Source organism: Anthonomus grandis, chromosome 5 (assembly GCF_022605725.1).
Source record: "Anthonomus grandis grandis chromosome 5, icAntGran1.3, whole genome shotgun sequence".
NCBI classification, from domain to species: Eukaryota; Metazoa; Arthropoda; class Insecta; order Coleoptera; family Curculionidae; genus Anthonomus; species Anthonomus grandis.
This window is the reverse complement of record NC_065550.1, coordinates 26891003-26912511: the sequence shown is the minus strand read 5'-3', so window position 1 is coordinate 26912511 and position 21509 is coordinate 26891003. Positions and strand designations below refer to the sequence as shown.

At 31.9% G+C, this 21509-nt stretch overlaps 2 protein-coding genes across 12 annotated transcripts in view; one reads left to right on the top strand and one right to left on the bottom strand.

Annotated features, from left to right (window-relative positions):
• LOC126736932 (crustacean hyperglycemic hormone) overlaps positions 1–14483 on the top strand; it is an 88144-nt gene extending 73661 nt beyond the window's left edge. For 4 of the 5 annotated variants that reach the window (XM_050441583.1, XM_050441584.1, XM_050441581.1 and 1 more), the window contains exons 2-4: positions 5313–5587; positions 9948–10100; positions 13426–14483. In XM_050441583.1, the coding sequence (XP_050297540.1) occupies positions 5313–5587; positions 9948–10080 (408 nt within the window). In that variant the 3' untranslated portion in view covers positions 10081–10100; positions 13426–14483. The remainder of the gene's footprint in view (positions 1–5312; positions 5588–9947; positions 10101–13425) is intronic. The other variant, XM_050441585.1, reaches the window with a different exon arrangement.
• The window catches only part of LOC126736931 (calcium-independent phospholipase A2-gamma-like), a 38798-nt gene that overhangs the window by 10763 nt on the left and 6526 nt on the right, over positions 1–21509 (bottom strand). For 3 of the 7 annotated variants that reach the window (XM_050441578.1, XM_050441577.1, XM_050441579.1), the window contains exons 7-8: positions 19666–19894; positions 19145–19616 (exon numbers count right to left, since the gene is read on the bottom strand). In XM_050441578.1, coding sequence (XP_050297535.1) covers positions 19363–19616; positions 19666–19894 — 483 coding nt within the window. In that variant the 3' untranslated portion in view covers positions 19145–19362. Of the gene's footprint in view, positions 1–6629; positions 6916–9206; positions 9390–19144; positions 19617–19665; positions 19895–21509 lie in introns of those variants that run through there. The other 4 variants (XM_050441575.1, XM_050441576.1, XR_007660832.1 and 1 more) reach the window with 3 other exon arrangements.

The window sequence follows — 21509 nt, the reverse complement described above, 5'->3', positions numbered from 1 at the left end:
AAAATGTGTCTGTTATGTCACTTTTCATCTAATCCGATATAGTTCAAGTTTGAATTTAACACATCATGGCTGACCGTGCAAATGCTTTCGAAAAATCAGACAATCAAAGGGACGTTAAATTTTGATTATTCCTAGCTCTAATTATATTTTCAGTTACATTTGAAAGTGCACAGTGAGGTTATCGAATTCCTGCCTGGAAATCAGATATAATAATGTTTTTTAAAATCTTCTTACTTGCGTATGCACAAAGAAGTGGGCATACAATAAGCTCCTTCCACTGTTTAGAAAAACATCCTTTGATCAAACAAAAATTTATTATGTGGCAAAAGTAGTGGGCAGCAATAATTCAACATTCGCAGTGTTATGTTATCATTTCCCGATGCATTTGATTTTATGGAATTGAAAATAGAGCTTACGTCATTTACTGTAGCAAACTCAAAGCGAAAACTATCATATCTAAAATTACTTAAGTTTTAATACGTCAAAACTGTGTTTTGACATTCCGATTCTTCCTATTTTTAAACTCTTTAATTTGTCAGCATCACTTTTTTTTTTAATTTCATAAGCACCAGGTCTTTCTCTTTCATCGTGATTCTAATAACATCTGTTAACTAAAAAGTCCTTTGTGATACATTGAGAATTAGAAAAATTATTTCAATTGATTTGATCCCAATCATGCAGAAGTTTATTGCTGTATTTTTACTATGATGGAAGTTATTCTGAATTTACAAATTACGTATCATGGTATAAAATTACCATGATAGTAGATGGTACTTTTGGACCTATCAGGCCTAGTTTTTTATCATAAACTACTTTCCTAAAATGCATTATCGAGTGTGCCACAATCGACTTTTTCTTACCTCTTTTTGATAAGCTTCCAAAGCATCTACCGAAAGGCAAAGAAAATTGAATTTCCGTCATAATACATTTTTGATAAAGTTTGTATTTGAAAGAACATTAGTTAAAGCACCATAGTAAAAATCACGTCACACTTTACAAAGCTTTTTTAGATACCTAAAATTTAAATTCCCGAATTGCATTAATTTTGTCCAACACTAATTTCTCCTCTTCGCGAAGAAGTTCAGGATTTTCTTTCTTAAGAACAAATTTAATTAGTCTACAATACAACGTGTCAGGATTAACTCATATAACCTTATTGATGTTTTCGAAAATGTCTATTAAAGAAACTATAGCTAGTGACTATAACAAAGATTCATCAGTATCTTGTAAATTGAAAAGAAGAATTATTTTTAAATCACAAAACACATTACCATACTTATTAACAAAAACTAAACCTTTCAATGAAAATGAATTTAATAAAAATGTAATCTATAAAATTCCTTGTACTTGTGGTAAATTTTTGACAAAAAATTATAATAATTCTTGAAAATTTAAAAAAAAAACAAAAATAATAATAATAAAAATTAAATTAATAATAATAATAAAAATATTAATAAAAATTAAGAAAAAATAAAATATTAATAATTATAAAAATATTTATAATTAAAAAAAAATTAATTTTAAAGTAAATTCTTGTAAATTTTTTGAGCGTGTGAGATAGTAATTTCTTAATTGATTTTTGCTATAAGTGACGTAATACCCAATAAAATAAGTAACTCATTATGAATTCGTCACAACAATACAGATTTTACTTATATGACCCCAAATGCCATTAAAGCCCCATTTATTTTAATTGTTTTGATTCATTTAAGTTTAAAGCCTTAAAAATATTTAATAAGCTCTTGCAATCGGCTTCTGCAGAGGTAGTAACTTAAGATAGCCAAAGGAGATTTTTAAGTTGGTTAATGGCATATAAATTTGGAAACAAAACTGTATTTACTTCATTTACAAATTTTGTAAAGAGGTTGTATTTATTTCCAGTTAAATCTAAATCCAAATAGAGTGCTAGAGCTTTTTCTGTGTAAACACCTGATATTTTGGTAGTGGATGATAGTATTGTAAAATCCGCAGTAAACTGTATTTATAATATCTGAGACTCTTCAAATTTTCGTTATTGGTAGATGCGTGCTCAAATTCACTTTGAGGTCTTCCTCCCTTTGAAAAGACTATATGATCCTGGGAGCTGAATTTTGCTTGCATACCAAAAGTTTTTAAAACTCCGCTCTAAACCTACAGAAAATTATAATAAAACCGAGTCATATAAATGGAAACGGGCACACCTGACTTGACGCACGTAGGTACACATTCCAAGAAGAAAGCCTTATAACGAGAAGAGAATTTCCGAAATTCACTAAACAAGCAGAGATTTTAATCTACTTAAAGTGAAACCCCCCCCTCTCCTCACCGAAATGACGCAATAATTCCACGAAAATCTTTAATGATCAAACGTATAGCCTAATATACGCTCGTCATGACTTATTTCACCATCAGACTGGCTCCGCTCGTCAAAAAATCATCATAATTTATCTACTAAACTTTTCGAGTGCAACTTCTCGGAAACCAACTCTCGCCATTTCCACCGGTGGTGTGACATCATACAAGCCGGGTTCTTCCACGAAATGATAATTATCGGAACCACCCATCAGAATATAATGACCACCGAGAAGGGCCCATCATCTTGATTTTATTCCTTTTGGGATGTTATTTATTTATATCGGGTATTACATCATCTTTATATTTGGTCTGCTACCATTTGTATGTTAAACATAGGGCATTGATCTTCTGTACCATTGATTGGTGAAAAGACCCAAAATATCCGAAAAGGCTTTAAAGCGGTTTTATCTATTTTTCGAATTGGACACACCCCTCACGCACACACAGGTGGTATAACGTTCTAGGAAGTCGACTCGAAGTACGTATACGGTACCTACAGTTACGTGAAATCGTACGATACTCGAGTGGGTGTGTCTGTTGGACAGAGTCGGATCGGTGAAATTTTGTTAAAAATTATTTTTGTTACTACATAAAATAATCCACCTTAATTATTAGATCATAAGAATTTAACTTGGGAGGTACAACGTAAAGAAATCGACAGCTATATTGGAGGCTCAAGATCATTAGAAGTATGGAAATTAATAAAATCTTTATGAGTCACCTCAAATAAGATTAATGAAGGTATATGACAACAGCACCAGAAATTTCTTATATAACGCGAATATATAAATATAGTTATGAAAATAGATAGAGCAAGAATTAGGAACCAGAAAAAAAACATAAGGCATGTAGTACAGAATATACCGACAAAGCTACTTAAAAATGGAACTAATTAACTTTCTCAAAAATTTATTTACTAGATACATAAATGGAGAAGAAATCTCACTACAGATGTATTTCAGTAGTTTATATGGAAAAATTGTTAAAATCATAGTAGAAGGAGAATATGAACTCCATGAAATAGAAGAACAATGAAGCTTTTGTGCTGAAAGATCTGTCGACCATATTTTTACTGCCACAGTCGCAAGGAATCGGGAAATCAGTTCAGTCAGACTGCATCCGATCAACTGGTTACGATAGAAACGTACTCACTAGATAATAAATTCCCATATAAAATACGTTTTTTAATAAACAAGTTATCCCAATTAAGCCATAATAAGTTAATGTAAACCAATCATATCTATCTAATACCAACATTATCTACTTATAATTAATAGGTTAATTTATGATTATCACAGGTGAAACATAAGCTGTAATTGTGACGTAAATACCTACACTAATGGATATATTTTTTCTGTTATTTATAGCAAGTATGTCATCCGCAGTTATTATTGGATCCGGTTTATGTCAATAATATGCCTACGTAAAAAAAAACTAATTAAAAAGTGTTTTAGATATCTATGCGCCTGATAGAAGGCTGGGAATTTTGCAGTTAATTACATAACGAGCGCTTTAGAATCATTTATTTGGAATGTTCTCGATTTTAAGTTCGACGAAGTGAGGATATGTTCGGGTATTTTGCTACAGAAAAGGAAGAAAAAATGGGAGAGAGAAGTCTAAAAAAATGAATCAAATTGAGTGAAAGTGCTCATATTTTTGAATCCATCAAAGTTGGAGATTTAAAAATTGGAATACAGCTTCTTCTAATAAAATCCTTGATTACCTGCTTCGGTGTTTTCTTAAAAGATTTGTAAAAGTAAAGAAAACACTCTTAAAAGTTAAAGGAATGTTCTTCAAAAAAAAAATTTTTTAAAGCGAAAATACTCATATCTATAAAATCAATGAAGTTAGAGGTGTGAAAACGTGAACATAGTTTTTTCCAATAAACTCATTGAACACCTGCATTTTTTACTTAAATTTGTTCATCATCATCCGACCTTCTGCATCCAAAGTTAAACATATGCCTCCTTAAATTATACCAATTGAATCGGTTTTGAGCTTCTTGAAGCCAGTGCTAGCAATTTTTTTGACATCGTTTGTCCACAACGTAAGTGTTCTGCATCTACTTTTTTCATCAGCTTGTGATCTCCAGTCGATTAATATCATCATCTTCTGATCTAAATCTTTCGCAGGCAGTCCAAATAATTCCGAATATTCCTCAACTACCTCAATGATTTGCATTACCATGACATCTTATCTTCCTTCCCTATATTTGCTGCCTCATGAAGTTTGTTTTCAACATCACTGACAATTGCTGGGATCGCTTGATTGCTATCTAGACTTTTCGCGACCGAAAATGTAGAAGTTGAAGTACGTGCTTTGATTATGACACTATATATTTTGATTGTCTCATTATGACTATGGTAACGCTTTATCAAACCCTAGCTCTCCCCCCTTTAAAGCTACAGTACTGAAAGATCAACTGCCTGAAATTAGTAAAATATTTCTGTCTCTTCCAGGCACAGGAAAGCTGGAAATGATTAAAATAATATACTTCTTCCAGGATTCACTTCTCCCCCTCTAAAATTTTATAGGAAACGAATTTCTCAAGCTTTTCCGTGTACCTGGAGGTGACAGAAATATGTTGCTAATTCCAGACCGTTGATAAATTAATTCTTCTGAAATTTCTACAAGTCTTTCAGGCTTTCGTGGACTTTTCTGGCCATGTTATGCACTCGATATCATCCGTGACGCATGTGTTTCTCTTTATTTCCTCATTTCTGACTCTATCTCTGAGAGTCAGTCCGAATAGCAACATTTTCATTCTTCTTTAGGCTATTCTAGGTTTGGTTGCAGTGGTCAGAGTTAACGAGAGTGTTTTGGCATTGGTCCAAGGTCTTCTTTCTTATTATACTATATCCTACTATTTAAAATACAACACCAATAATAGTATCCTTTGGGGGGTAGTTTTAAGGCCTCAAAATACATAAAAAAGAAAACTGAAATCTCTGGATAACCTGGATCCTATTAATTTGCAGATGAGTCAGCGATCGTCGCACCCAGAACAGCGCGTGAGCGGCACTAGGAGGGCAGCGGTGTGGTGTCTGGCCATCGCGTTGGTGGTCCAGAGCGCACGTGCGGGCACCCCTTGGAGAAGAGGAGATCCGCTACTGAGCCATCACCTCTCCAAGAGGTCCTTCTTCAACATACAGTGCAAGGGCGTCTACGACAAAGGCATCTTCGCCAAACTGGACCGTATCTGCGAAGACTGTTACAATCTGTTTAGAGAGCCTCAAGTGCATTCGTTGTGCATGTAAGTATTTCAATGAGATTTTTATATATTAACAAATAAATACAGACCCAACACGTAACAATTTGCAGTCACCTAAGTTGAGATTACTCTTATTTTCACTAGTTGCAACGTTGTTTTCACTGCAAAATTTAGTTGGTTTTGCAATGACGTTTATTTTCGACCAAACTTCGACGTACTGCACCTGTATCGCAACTGTTGTAAAACTCGCTATTTTTACAACGTATTTTTTTACTAAAGATGGTAGCAGTAGTAATTTACACATAAAACAACGACGTGCAGACTTGTACAATTTTTCGAATCAAAAACCCAGTAATAACAACGTTACCTCATCGTTAGCGAATGGGTATTACATTGCCTGATCGTCTGTGTTAAGCATTTTTTGCTGTAGAGGAAGCTTTTTGACATGTTAAGAGTTTTAGAAATAAGATGAAAACAAAGGTCGAGAGAATAAGAGGAAGAAAAAATATTCAATTCAACATAACCTACTTAATCTATATTTTTATTTTTATAATTCATTTTTTTGCTTGAAATTATTGGAATTTTTTTCGTTTTGCCTTATAAAATGAATAATTGAGATATTAAAATTTTAGTTAGATCCATCTTTTCACACTAACTATGTCGCTTTAAATTAAACTACATACAAAACAACTATTAATAAGGACTGTTCAAAATATGGATTAAAAAGGTTGTGTTTTTAAAGTAGCTGCCTACTGGAGTTATCTATTAGTTTATTGTTAAAAAAGTAAATAATTGTTCTGTCCATCCGTCCAAAAATCAGTAACTCTAAAAACGTTGCAAAAGTGTTTAGAAAATTAACGGGTAGTCACTGCGTAACGTTGAGACAACCAAAAAAATCTCTTTCAAATTGGTGTAAAACGGGGTTTTCTCTACGGTTAAGACAACGTTGCGTTGCAATTTGCCGCATCGAAAAATTGCTAATTGGGCAGTGTGTACTGGGTAAATCAACGAGTATGCGGGGTAGCAAAAATGAAGTTAAAACAAATACAGATACTTAAACTAAGAATAAAACCTTTTACCTATATATTTTTTTAAATAATTTATTCAACCACAATTGCGATACAAATTTTAATTGTATTTGTGAATGGATTTTTTAAACCTATATTCGTTCTTGTAGAAATCTCCTTCTTACCGTGCCTATCCACTTCGGATCATGTTGACTATTCGAACTTTTTCGAATTGAAGGATCTTCAGCAAAAGGACATATTGGCTATTATTACGGATTACATGTCCAAGATATTTGAGCTTTCGAATTTTAACTGTATTCAGGAAATCCATCTTTCTCAGCAGTTCTGTATTGGTTCTTCTCTCTGCAATAATATTCGTTGGATTATTCCGTACAGCCACATTTCAAATATCTCAAGTTTTTTGAAAGAGGCCATAAAAAAAGGATCGAAAACAAGTAGCACCACTGATGTCCTCAGAATTATCCCAATTATCATTTATGTCCATTCACAAGTATAATATGATTATACAAATATGATAGCCGTTCTAACTGAATGATTTGATTATAGAAACATGCTGCGCGAATCTCTCCATATTCAACCAGTTGCATTTGACAAACTCATTTGATAAATGGTCATACCTTCTTAATCCAAAAATTAACTCTCAGATCTTAAAACAGCAATGTTGAATTAATTGTATCCTTCTCTTACCAGAAGCTCTAAGGCATTTTCCATAAGTTACATCTGCATAATTAAACGCCGATAAAATAAGGGAGTCACACAGTTTTAGCCGAACAATTGCATTTCTAATGCAGTTTGATACATCAGATATAAATCTTAGAGGGCTATCAAATGTTAAACCCAAATTACGAGTATCGTCTTTCACTTACTGTGTGTTGTTTAGAAAAATGTTTATGATCAAAAATTATTAAAGAGCACTTTTTAGGGTTTGGTATTAAATAGTGGTCGTATGATAATTTACTTAACCGAGTTCACAGTTTAAAACTCTACAAATCTCAACAGTGATATCTGGATCGAAACTTAGATATACCTGTGTGTCATCAGCGTAAAAATGTGCAGAACACTTTTCCAGGGCTGCTGATAAAAAAGATATGTTAATTGAATATAATAAGGGTGATAATATTGAAGCCTAAAAAACGCCATTTTAAATAACAAGTTCAATTGGTACAATAATATTTAATCAAATAGAATGTGATTTATCTGCGAAAAAGTTCCCGAAAAAGCAAAAGGCAGAATTTGAAAGAATATAATGAAGAATGGTTAACAATATCCTATGATTAATTGTGTCGATTGCTTTGGTAAAATCTAATAATGCTAAAATAGTAAATTTGCCGTTGTCAATGGATTTAAAAATATCGTTAGAAATACCACCCCGATTGTGTAACATTTTGTTTATGTTTTCATGTTCATATAACTATTTTTTATCTAAAGCCCTTTCAATATAGTCTATAAAATCAACAACCGTACCAAGTGTACTACTTTTCTTTATAAAACCATATTGAATTTCGTCAGTCAGTACATGAGTATAAAGGATAACATTGTTCTCTTTATGATTTTCTGTCAGATCTTACAGAATACGCCTACCACTAAAATAGGCATGCAGTTGCTCATATCTTTATCCCCTGACTTAAAAAGTCGAGTAATTTTTAATTTTTATAAAAAGATTCCATTTTGTATAGTTTTATTGATCTATTGTACTGGTAAAATCTCCAAGATTGTGTTCATCCCTAACTGTAACCTCGGCATGTCCGAGTGCCGAGTTCAGTGTTAGTTTCTTTATGCTATTTACGTTAGTAATATAATTACTATTTAAGAAAACAGAACTATTCTTTAACAGGAAAAACTTCATTAAATTGTTCAATTTCCGTTATCAATGAACCAATAATTACTTTATCTTTTTTGTTTTTTTTTTATTAATTAAGTTATTAATAAAGGCTAATAATAAATTCCGTTTAGTTTAAAAGTAACGATTTTTTAAAGCATGCGTTTGATTATTTATTTGATTTTTAAGGTTTTCAAACTTAGAAGCTAATATTAAGTTCTTTAATTTTTTTAAGGTTAATTTATTTGTATATTTTATCTCTTCTTTAATAAGCTCAAATTTTTCATTATTTATCCAGGTGTTATTTCTTATCTTTTTCATATACTCAGACTTATTTTTACACTCTAATTAAATCAATCAATTCTTGACAAGATGTTACTTTTGTGCTTAAAATTATTTTTCTAAATAGGTTTACAATCTATAGATTTGACTTCATAATCTACCTTTGGTTTATGAAATTTTACACGAGTTTTAATAATCAATATTCAATGTGATTCAACCAAACGTCAATATTAATCTGTGATTAGAAATTACATTATCTTTACGATTTAAATTACTACTATAGTCGCTAACAACATGGTCTATAAGAGATTTTGATAAATTGGTAACTCTCGTTGCACGTTCCTTACGAATCGAACTATTAATTCTAAATTTGCTTAATGCTATTATATTTTTATACTCATTGGTTACATATGAAACATCTAACAGATTAATGATCATCTATCCAACAATTAAATGTTACATTATAAAAAAATGGTCATTATTAATGATTATATATTAGGGTGGTTTATATCCAAAACTGATATTACCTCACCTTTGCTCGACTTTTCCATTTCCGTGAAATGTATGAAAACTAGCAAGCACACAATAAGAATTAAGACAATGTATTCGAAAATTTCACACGGTATTGTTTACGTGATTCTCATCCCACGCGAAAAATGTCATCAAGTAAGCGAAATTCTTTTGATTCTTAATTCGTCCACGCGTATAGTAAAACCTGAAAACAAAATGAATCACTGTTATAGTAAATAAAACAATTAATTAGTTGACCCTTTTAGTGCATATGCATGTTTTTTTCGCCGTTATAGGCGGAAATGCCACCGGTTAAAAATAAAACCGTCATGATGAACCGTGCAAAACAATTTTGTGACGAAAGTACTACCAAGTGACCTAAAAATTAGAATTTTATTATTTCTAATTGTCACTAAAACCTTATATTTACTCTACAAATATCAATGCATTTAGAAATTCTTGATACTGTCAAATGCTTTAAAAGACAATTGACAATTTTATTTTTTTCTGTTTCATATAAAAGCTGGTGAGTGCAATAACTTGATACACTGTCAAAGGATTTACAAAAATCCAAATATTTTTTTTATATTTATTTGACTTGATCTAAAAATACAGCTTAATGATTTAAGCTTAAGTTTGTTTACAGGATTCCTATCACAAAAGGTTTAATTTTAAGTGACTTCAAAGAGTCTTCATTTAAAAATTTCTTTTAGTGTCCATTTGATGCCCAATCCTTTGATAACTATAATGAATTTTCTTCCAGGACAAACTGTTTCACCTCGGGATATTTCAAGGGGTGTCTGGAAACGTTACAATTGACAGACGGCGACGAGATGGAACAGGTGAAGGACTGGATAAAACAAATACACCGGGCACCTCCCGACGATGAGGTATAAGCCTTGGCGATGATTTCAACGTACGTGAGCTGTCAACTGTCTGATCTTATATATTAACTAACTCCTATTTGTGGCGCCCGATCATCAACTAACTATATTGTCCGATCCTGGTTTTGTCTACTCTTCTAGTGTTTGTCTGCATGTTCATTACTAACTTCATCGGAGATGTTTTATACTAACCTTTTGTGACGTCTAATGTGTGTTTGTCTCCTCTACGTCTACTTTGTTCATTGTATTTTAATATCTTTTTTGCTGTGTTTTAACCAATTAATATTTTCAGGTACAATTATAATATTTGTTTGTTTAAAATTTTTAGGCTGGGTATTTATGAAATTACTGGTAACGTTTTATAGTTGGGATTAACCGTTAACTTCTTAAGTTGGATAGAAACCAACAATTTTAACATTAAGTTGATGATGAGACCTTAAAAACGAAACGTTGTATCTCAAAATTGGTTTCTAGAAGTTCACTCAGCTTCCCTTTTTTAATATTTAAAGGCTTAATATAATGTCAATCAGAAACTAAATTTGCATCTCTTCGGATTTTTTGTGGTGAACTTTTTTAATCAATTGTATGTGTGTTTTTACCAAATATTTTTTTAAATTTCATGCCCTGTATAGTCCTTTTCTTCTTCCAGGCAGTTGTAGGTATATTTTTTATTTCTTATAAAATTAAAATATCTGGAAGACATGAAAATGTGTCAACTGGAATGAAAACATATTTTTACTAAATTGTTAAATAACGTGCCAAATAATACGCCCTTTAAGAAAAGACCTTCAGGAAGGTTTCAAGTTTCCTAGGTATTTCCAGAGAAATACATGGATAAATAAAACGTAACTATAACTGCCTGGAAAAATAGTAAATTTCTACTGAATGAAATAAAAAACTCTTTTCCAATTTGTTTTTTCCGGAAATTGACGGTATTTCGAAAAGTATTTTCAAGGGCATATACGATAGTTATTGTAATAATTTTACCTTCTAGGCAGTGGAAACAGTTCCAAAGACTGGAAAAAACGGAAATTTCAAAAACCTTTTCACATGTTTTCCAGGTATGACTACCTGGAAAAAATGGAAAATTCAACTGCCTGGAAGAAGACTTTAAGAATGTTAATGAAGAAAATTTTTTCAGTTTAAAAATAAAGCAAAAAAATATTTTAAAAGATTTTACCTTAAATTATCGGGTTTTTTTGGGCCAATTTTGCCCAAATTTAGAAATCGAATGTTTGTATACCCAACATAGAACGAAAATTTTCTTTATTCCAGGCATTTGAAATATTCCATAAATTTTCATTTAAAGAAGACATAAAAAGACTTTGACTTTTCTAAATATGGAATGAAGACTAATGTTTGGAAGAATAAAGAAGATTTTTCATTTTTATCTAAACTGCTCTGAAGGTACTACTTTTTTTTTAAACCCATTAAATTTTTCTTTATTTACATTTTTAGTCATTTTCCAGGCAGTTGACATTTCCACTTTTTTCCCTGGAAGATATATGGAAAGATTTTTGAAATTTCCATTTTTTCAGGGTTTTGGAAAGGTTTTAACTGCCTGGAATGTAAAATTGTTGCAACAAATAATATCGAATACGACCTTAACAAACGTTTTAAAATACTGATAATTTCCGAAAAAAAAAACTATAAAAAAATAATTGTAAATCAGTTTTTATTTTGCCGTTGAAGTTTATTATTTTTCCAGGTAGTTAGTTTTCAACCTTTAAGACAGTTGAATTTCTCTGGAAATAAAAAATACCCGGAAAACATTAATCCTTTCTGAAGGTTTCGACTGCCTCGAATGAGAACAATTACTGATTAAATTAATAAATAACGTGACCAATAAAACGTCTTTTAAAAAAAAGTAGTAAAATGTTGATAATTTCTGGAAAAATCCAAAAGAAAACGACCATACGAAGTTCTTCTTCAAAGCATTTGAAATTGCCAGTTTTTTCAGGTTGTAGTACCTTCAAAGCAGTTAAGATAAAAATGAGAAATCTCTTCCATTTTTCCAGACATTAGACTTCCATTTTATATTCCAGACAAGTTAAAGACTTTTCAAATCTTCTTTAAATTAAATTACCTGGAAGATTTGTCCCTGAATATGGACAAAATTGACCCAAAAAGGCCAATAATTTCTGGTGAAATCTAGAAACAAGTTTTTTTTGCAAACCGATTAGATTTTGCTTCATTAAGATTCTTAAAGCTTTTCCAGTTAGTTAAAATTTTAATTTTTTTTCCAGGCAGTCATACCTAGGAGACATATGGAAAAGTTTTAAAAAAACTGCCTAGAATGTAAAAACTTTTCGATTTTTCATTAAGGATACAAAGAACGCAAAATTATTGTAACTCAATTGAACTTAAAAAAGATTTTAAGAAACCGAAAATTTCGGAAAAAAAATAAATACAAAAGATTTTTTTTTCTTTCCTGAATTTGAAATTTACCATTTCTCCAGGGAATTGTAGTTACATTTAAATCTTTAAGGCAGGTGAATTTCTTTGAACCTACCTGGAAAACATAAACATTCCTGAAGGTCTCAACTGCCTGAAATTAAGAATCTTTTTTCAATATGAAAATCAACAATATGCCATTAAAAAAGTTTCACAATGCTAATAATTGCCACAAAATTTTGAAGAAAATCCAAAAAAAAAAGAAATTTAGAAAACATCGTTTTCTAATTTTTTCCAGGACTTACTAACTGATTTTAGAATAAAATACACTACTTTTTTATACAAAGTTTTGTCGTTTAGCCACCATCGTTAACTCAATCTTGCAACTCCATTACTGAAAAGGACAACAAAGGCCCAAAAAACGCGATATTTTTGATGAAATTTGGAAAAATGTTTGAAAAGTTTTTTTTTGGCTTTATTGGCAAACCGATTAAATTTGTTTTTATTAACATTGTTAAAGCCTTCTTCCAGGCAGTTGAAATTTACATTTTTTTTCAGGCGGTCATACCTGGAAGACATATGGAAAAGTTTCAATTGCTTGGAATATAAAATTATTGCAACAAATGTCGAATTTGTCCCTAAAAACTTTTTCGAAATAAACAATTTGAAAACAGCTTTTTTTTGGCTTTTCTTCTTTCATGCGGTAAAAATTGACTATTTTTCCAGGCAGCTGTAATTATAATTAACCTTTAATCTATACGTCGTGTCGTCTTTGGGCCACCATCATCAGCTGAATTTTTATCTTACGAATGCCATATTAGATTTGGCTTTTGTGAGTCCTAAATAAATCCAGATACTTATACTGCGAAATAACATTTCAGTGCCTTACTGTATCACCCTTAACTAACCTTATTAACCATGTCTTTTTACCCATTGTCTAAAATTCTTATTTTTTCCCTACAGGTCCCAATGTTTCACAACTGAGTATTTCAAAGGTTGCGTCGAGTCTCTACTGATGACGGAGGACATGCCCACCTACCGCAAAATGATCGAGTACTTGGCAAAATAAACATCGACACGCGATATCGACTACATATCGATATCGATACCCGATCACCGTAGAGCGCAAACACCTTTGTGTCCTATTATTCTAGTCCAAAAAATCACCATTAGACAAATAATTGTATTAATTTTTAGTGTAGGTATTTTGACAGAATTATGAACAAACATTTTTGCCCTTTTTTTTCTCTTTTATTTTGTTCTACTTCTTTTGGTCTAAATTATTATTTATTTATTTATTTATATGTAGTATTTATGTCAATGTCATGAAAGCCTTTAAATTTCTTTAAAACGACCAAAATGAGTATAACATGGTTTCATCACACACATCTCATTTTAAGTATTAATTAATTTTCTTCAGGTATATATTTATTTTTCGCATTTATTCGATTGTTAAACTGCTTTGAAAGGCTGGATGGATAAAGCCGTCTAACAATCCTTCATAATTTTTTTTACGTAGTCTTCTCTGTAACAACATAAGTTTTATTTATTATTATAATGTTGAGATTATTTTTTAATGATTATTGAGTACTGCATAGCAAAATATGGTTGGTATTATATAAAGTAGCAAGTGAACAGTACAAAAACCAACCTCTTTTTTGCTATGCAGAACTTCTAGAGACATTCCTTTATCAGTATTTTAAGAGGTTGTCATTGAACGAAACAAATCGGTGCCTATATTTGACAATTTTTACAATGGAGTGTGTAATAGATTTTGTAATATGAATGTAATTCACTTTTTGTTGTTCTGTAATTTAGGTGTGAGTCTTTTGTGTATAGGCCGAACTGTTTTGGAGACGGCCTCTAAACGCGTTTTAGTTTTTATTGTTTGTATTATACCAGTTATGTATTAAAAGTTCATCTAAATTATTATTCTACGATAAATTATGGTTATTGTAAAATGACAGCTTCATTGGAAAATATAGAAAATAAACAAAAAAAAATATCTTTTTGAAAGAATACACACTTGTTTTATTTTATCTGCTAGTTCATTAGCATAGTAAACAGGTTTTTTTTCTAAGCGGCATTTTAAGGAAAAGATGAACAGAAATTGATTTTTTTGCTCAAAATTGTAACCATGAAACCATCACAAAATCGTGAAAAAGGGTAACTTGTCTTAAAGTACACACCGTAAATCCGTAATCTATCCCTAATGTGCACGTCTTACTGTTGCTATGTTTTAAGAATGTAATATTTAGAGCTGTTTATCAGATCTGATGATGCCTATAACATGAACTCTCCAATTAAGTTCGCCATTTAAGTTTAAGCCCAGAACCCTAGTCTGTTCCACCTGTGCAATGGTCCGACTATCTGACCCAATTAAAAATCTTTAATTCTTGTGGGAATTGCTACTGTTTTGATGGCATTCAAAGAAAGAACTATTATGATTCAACCAAGAGCGAAATGCACCTAACATATGTTGCAGTGAACTCGCCAATGAACCAGCAGTTGTAGATTCCTAACACAACCAAGAATTGTCTTCAACAAAGATGGCAAGATCTATGCGATTCACAGTAGATGCGATCATTGAAAAATATTAGTCAAGATCCAAAGCCACTGTATTAGATTGAACACCATTCATTTCAAAACCCTGAGACCTAGAAGAAAGATAAAATTTTACCCATATGTGGATTTTACCTCTTAGAACATAACTCTTAAGTTTACTGATTAGCAGCTGATAGTTTACCAATTTAAACGCCTTGAATCATTTTCATCTAAATGATTGTAGAGTTTGCCCAAAAACTACAACACAGCCGACTATGCACTTCTGCCTGAACGAAATCTATGCTGACAGGTTGTAAACAAATTGAGTGCGCTAAAAATGCTTGCCATTTAATTGAATAAAATTCTTTCAAGCACCTTAGATACTGCACTTAACTGGGATATTGGACGATAATTGTCTATACTTTTTCTGTTTCGTTTTTTAAATAAGGAAATAATTCGGGCTGATTTAAATATAGTGGAAAAGGTGGAAGTGATGAAACGCCACCCAGTTATTGCATGAAACACATGCATTCGTTGTAAAGAAGTCACACAAAAATCTGGTGAATTTTAAAGGTATATCAGTTTTATCCTTATCATTACCAAAGGTTTGCTTCCCGTGGATTGCGCTCCAAGAATAGGATTTTTCAAGTGGGTAAAAAATTAGAACCTTCTATCATATATACTATTCGCCGATGAATCGGGACTTACGCAAAATGGTATAATTAACGTTCACATTTATCAGAGGCAAGTCGAACATTTTCATGCCATTATTTAATTGAAATCTGGTACAATTCTTTATGAGTTATAAATTTAGAGATTTCTCTTTTTATATACCCTGGATTTTCCATTATAGACAAAGAGAGACGTCAATATTTGCAGTTCTCGTAATGCCACTCTACAATCTTCTCTATACCCCAAAGCCACTCACCATTCTGACAGCCCTTCATACCTGGGTCATGTCCGTATGCAAGGATGGCATCTGACAGATGTGTCTGAAAACAGCAAAGCAAACCACTCTCACAATACCCAATGAGACATTGTCCTTTAGCTAGATTTTAAAGCAAAAACAAATTCTTCTTCGACAGCATTTATGTGAGCCTCCCATTGGAGACGGAAGTCAATATAATTTCTAGGCCTCCTAGAAACCTGATTTAATGAAGTTTTCAGTACTCTGGTCGGAAAAACTACCCTTTTGGTTTTATCTTTATTCCGAAGTAGATTATTCGAGTTAAACCAGGTTTCCGCCCTCTGTTGAACCCTTTAAGTTGACTTCCATGGAGGATCTCAAAAAGTCGGCACTGACAGATATTGTAGTGTCGTCGGCAAAAAGAGTAAAGTGAGCATCATCTGTTGGCAAGACATTTTTATATATTAAGAATAATATTGGGCATAGAACAGAGCCCGAAGGTACCCTAATACTGATCCCACAATGCACGATGGTGCACCTGCACATTTTAGCTCAACTGCTAGACAATTTTTGAATGAAAACTTCAAAAAATCACCGGCGATGGATAGGTCGAGGTCTGGTCCACTGACCAGCTAGATCGCCCGACCTCAATCCGTTGGGCATTTATTTGTCTTTTATTAAACAAATTCGCAACATATCAGGTATTTGTGAAAAAGTAAAGGTCCCTTAACAGAAGTGCGAATAAGTGTATTGACGCAGCTGGTAGTCACTTTGAGCATTTGCTTTAATGTACGCGCTCAAACCGATGTTTTTAACAAAACAGAACATTTAACAGTAAATTGCAAATTTATAAATCAAAGTTAATGTAAATTAAATGCGTTTTGATGAGACAGGACATTGAAAGTTTCCATAGAAAGGCCAGAGACGTCAATTCGTCATCGGCCGCAAGAATTGGTCATTGCACTTTTCAGCAAATTATCACTAAAGATCTACAGATGCATGCCTACAAAATACAACTGACTCAACAACTTCTGCCAGCAAACCACAAACAGCAAAGAGAATTCACCAATTGGATCCTTCAGCACCCTGCTAAATTTGCAAACGAAATCATTTTCAGTGATGATTTCAGTGGTGAATGATTCATCAAAAAACAAAGCATCCACAACTTGTCACTATGGTGTGAATTATGGTCTGGAGGAATAATTGGACCCTTTTTTTTCGAAAACGAAGGAGGTAATGCAGTAAAGGTGAATGGCAGACGTTACCGTGCTATGATAACACAGTTTCTTGGGCCTCATTTGGAACCTATTGATCTTGCCGACGTTTAGTTTCAGCAAGACGGTGCCACATGCCATATCGCCCGTGAAACATTGACGATGTTGCACGAGTTTGTGTCATTTCCCGATTTGGTGACCAGAATTGGCCCCCACGCTCTTGCGATTTAACACCTTTAGACTTGTTGGCTGAGGTTATCTGAAATCAAAGGTTCATTCCAATAAGCCTGCAACCATCGAAGCATTGAAAGCCGAAATTAAAGGCTGTATCACTGAAATACCACTACATGTATTATACAATAACGTTATTGAAAATTTCGTCAAAAAGGTACGCATATGCAGCAAAGCAGTGGCAGACATTTACAAGATATTTTGTTTCATATTTAATTCCAAATGTATATTTTCTAAATTAATAAATATTTCAATACTTTGCTACAGAAAAGCATGTTTAATTGAATACTGAAAGCTTGCGCTCTTATTGAAATATGAAGCAATAGGTCAAAATAAGCCAGTATTCAGTATATTTGTGGACCTAACAAAAGCGTCCGATACAAAAAATCATTCTATTTTAAAGAACAATGCGGTATACGTAGTACAGTAACCAAACTTTTAAAAAGTTATCTTACTGAAAGGAAACAATGAGTTAGGATATCGAATGCATGTAGTGAACCAAGAGAAATAACACGAGGTGTTCCACAAGGCAGTGTTTTGGGACCTCTTGTATTAATTATTTACAGAAATAGTCTTCATCAAATAAAAACAAAAGGAAAATAGTATGTTTTGGGCCTATATATTGGGCAAACATAGCAGGGCAATATTTTATGTTTCATTCTTATTTTATTGAGTGTTTTGTTACAACGCAATGTATTATTCTTATATTTAATTTAAGGAAATATACCTTAAACTATAATTATGTAATCTACCCCGGACTGGACAAAATAGAGAACGAGACTAAAACAGGAAAAACGGATGTCATTTTCACGGCTAGAAATAAAAGCATTAAAAAGTTGCCAGTTTTGGTGTCTTCTGTGCATCTCGTTTATTTTCCGTATTTGTTTAAACTAGTTTTATTGTATTTGAAATTTTTGAAATAAACGTATTATTAAGCTTGTGGAAAAAAAGGGTAAATCACACTTGTCTGAAGATACTCGAGTTACATTCAAGTTTTTATGTTAGTTACTCAAAAATTTATTTTTTTATAAAATACTGACTAGCCTAATCGTCCTTTCTGGATCTATGGTAATTCACATTCAATGCATCCAACTTCATATTTCATCGCATTCAGAAATTGGTTCATGAAACCATATATGTCTGCAAAGGGTTAACTTGTTAATAGCCATGATGTCCGAATACGTCGAGGAGAATTTTCTTACCACTAGGCCTCACAGCAAGTATATAATCTTACAAGAGGGTAAAATGCATGCTAAACTATAATTTAGTTAATTTTAGTTAAAATAAATTAAATCATGTAATTTTTTGCCTGCTACATAATTAGCTTCGAATTAAATTAATTTAAGGACAAAACTATATATACCGCTTAACAAAAGTAAGAATTCGCCATGGTAATTATCATCATTAAAGCTCTTTTAAAAGGCTAAAAGGAGCTACTACAATTCAAGAATCTATTCAATTCCATATTTAGAATGACAAATTCTTTTGTCTTATTTATTTCAAGCATTTATAAAAACATTTTTTAACTCTTCCAGGCAGTTCAGGCAAATTCGCATAAAAAGGGAGAAATTTTCCTTATTTTGCATCAATTGCCTAGAGAATGGGAGAGAAAGTAAAAGAATTCATAAGGAAAGTGTCTTCAGTAAGTTCCTACGAATGTAAAGGGGAAAAAATCGAATATTCAATAGAACACACTAATTTTGTATATTGTACTTCAGCCATTTATAGAAACATTGTTTAACTCTTCCAGGTAGTTGAGGTCATTTATAATAATGGAGAGAGCAAAAACAATCATACATATATATTTATAAATACTATAGACCTATTATCACATTAAAGAAATCTAAAACCAAATTAAAATGCCAATACAATATTAAATTATCATCTTAGAATATAAATATTCATCAGCAAATTCTGCTAAAACCTGACTAGCTACATACAATATATAAATATATAAGAGAGACCCAAATAATGATAAAATATTCACCCAATAACTTACCAACACTAAACCCCTAACAACTCCCTTTGATAATTCACTTTGTCCCTAAACTTTTGTCCATAACTCTTACTCAAAGTCAAAGTTTTAGCTGCTTGCTGAAATTTATCTTCGTTCCTTCTAAGGTACATCAGCGCGTCTCGTTTTATCTGCCTCTGTTTCTCTTTATCTGTTTCAACTATCCCAATAAGTTCTGTGAGGTAAGGATTGAAACGGTAATACACATCGTCTGGGAGTAAGTCGCTTAACATTATATGAACAGCTACAAGTAAAGCGTTTTACTTAAAATTTATTTTTAAGTGTCAGTTTACCTTGTGTATCAGTGGCACTATCTAATATCTTATAAAACTTATTGGTCCAAGAAGTGCCTTCGCTACCAACCGTATTATCGACCGTTGTTTGCTTTCCCAATTCGGCTGGACTGGGTATGGAACGGCCAGTGCCGAAGGAAACTACACATTGTATCGGAGTGTTTGGCCATATTAATTTCGCCTCGTGAATCGCTATAGCTGTTGGATTATTTACTAAGATGGCACCATCCTAAAATGCAGAATATTCTTGAAAAGGTTTTACGCAAAACGAGCATTTCTTCCATAATTATTTAAGAATATAATAGTATTCTTATATATATAGTGGAAAATTAGAACAAAAATGTCTTTCAAGAATTTCCACAATTTTAACTATAAATGGCAAGTACCACACAACGGGACCATAAAGCTGGAAAGGTGATATGAGTATCATGGCTCTTAAGACAAAAAGAAAAATAAAATACATACATTTAATTAAAATTGTCCAAACTAAGCATTACCCAAACTTATCCCTCTAAAAGAAACTGTTTTTAGGAATTTCAGAAATCGAAAAAATTAAGCTCTTTTAATCGTGTAGCTATGCCGTTATATAAATTAAAGATATAATACTATGTCAACGACCGCTGGAACACTGACAGGTACGGAAAGGTGGATAAATTAATCCTGCATACAATAAGTTCAGAGAGTGGACATCTGTTCTAACTTTGATTTTTTTGTGCAGGTATGCAGGTGCTTTGTTAATAATTTATCGACTGGAAAATCCTTTGCGACATATTGAACCATTTGGCATCCTTCAATTTATAATAAATGGGTCTAAATTTTCTTATATTGTATATGTACCTAAGGCAGAATTTTTGCACCCTTTGTAGGTGGTTTTTTTCAATTTTAGTTAAACATAAACTACATCACAAAAGTTAAAGTGGGATAAAACTAAACTCAACCAGTCATCATAATTTTTAATTTGTTATTAAATATAATTCTGTGAGGTTACAATATTTTTAAATTTATATTTGCATTTCTTAGGCAATATTTGACAGGTTCAGAAAAGCTAGATCACTCTCAAGCCCAAATTTCAAGCGGGCAGTCGTTCACTAGATTAATCGAAAGATCATGTTTTCTATAAATATATATCTATTAGTAATTGCAGATCCTTATTTATTAAAATATTTGCAGCATTAACGTCTACTAAATTAAAGCTAAACTTCAACTGCGTATCATATTCATATGGTTGGCAATGTTTTCAAGTTTTAACTATTTTAAAAGTATATATGCAAAATAATAAGGGCCCTAGAATAGAGCCCTGTAGTACGCTACAGTATACTTTACCTTTTTCAGAAACAACTGCATTTTGCTTTTTACATATTGAGTCCGGTTTTTTAAATGTTAAGTTCAATAACTGTTGTAGAAAAACCAATATAGTAATTAGAGCATAGCACTTTATAATTTATTTTATCCAAGTAATCCAACAAAATCAAACTTGATTTCTTGCCCAAGTCATTCTTTTTAAGAATATCATCTATTTGATCAAGCATTGCTGTAGCAGAACGGTATCCAAAACTAAATTCTAAATCCTAATTTGTTACACATAATTTTTTCTGTAACCTTCGATAATGGTGGCAGTATAAAAACATTTGAATATGTATGAAAATTTTACTGTATATCCTGAAAAATGGAAAAAACTATCGAATTTTTCCATTTTTCAGGATATACAGAAACCAAAAAACAAGTGTATATGATATGTACTAGTTAGGGTAATATAAGAGGACAACATAAACACAGCATTTCAACATTTAAATTATCTGAACGTAAGGCATTTGATTTAATTTCTGTTAAATCTTTAATCACAG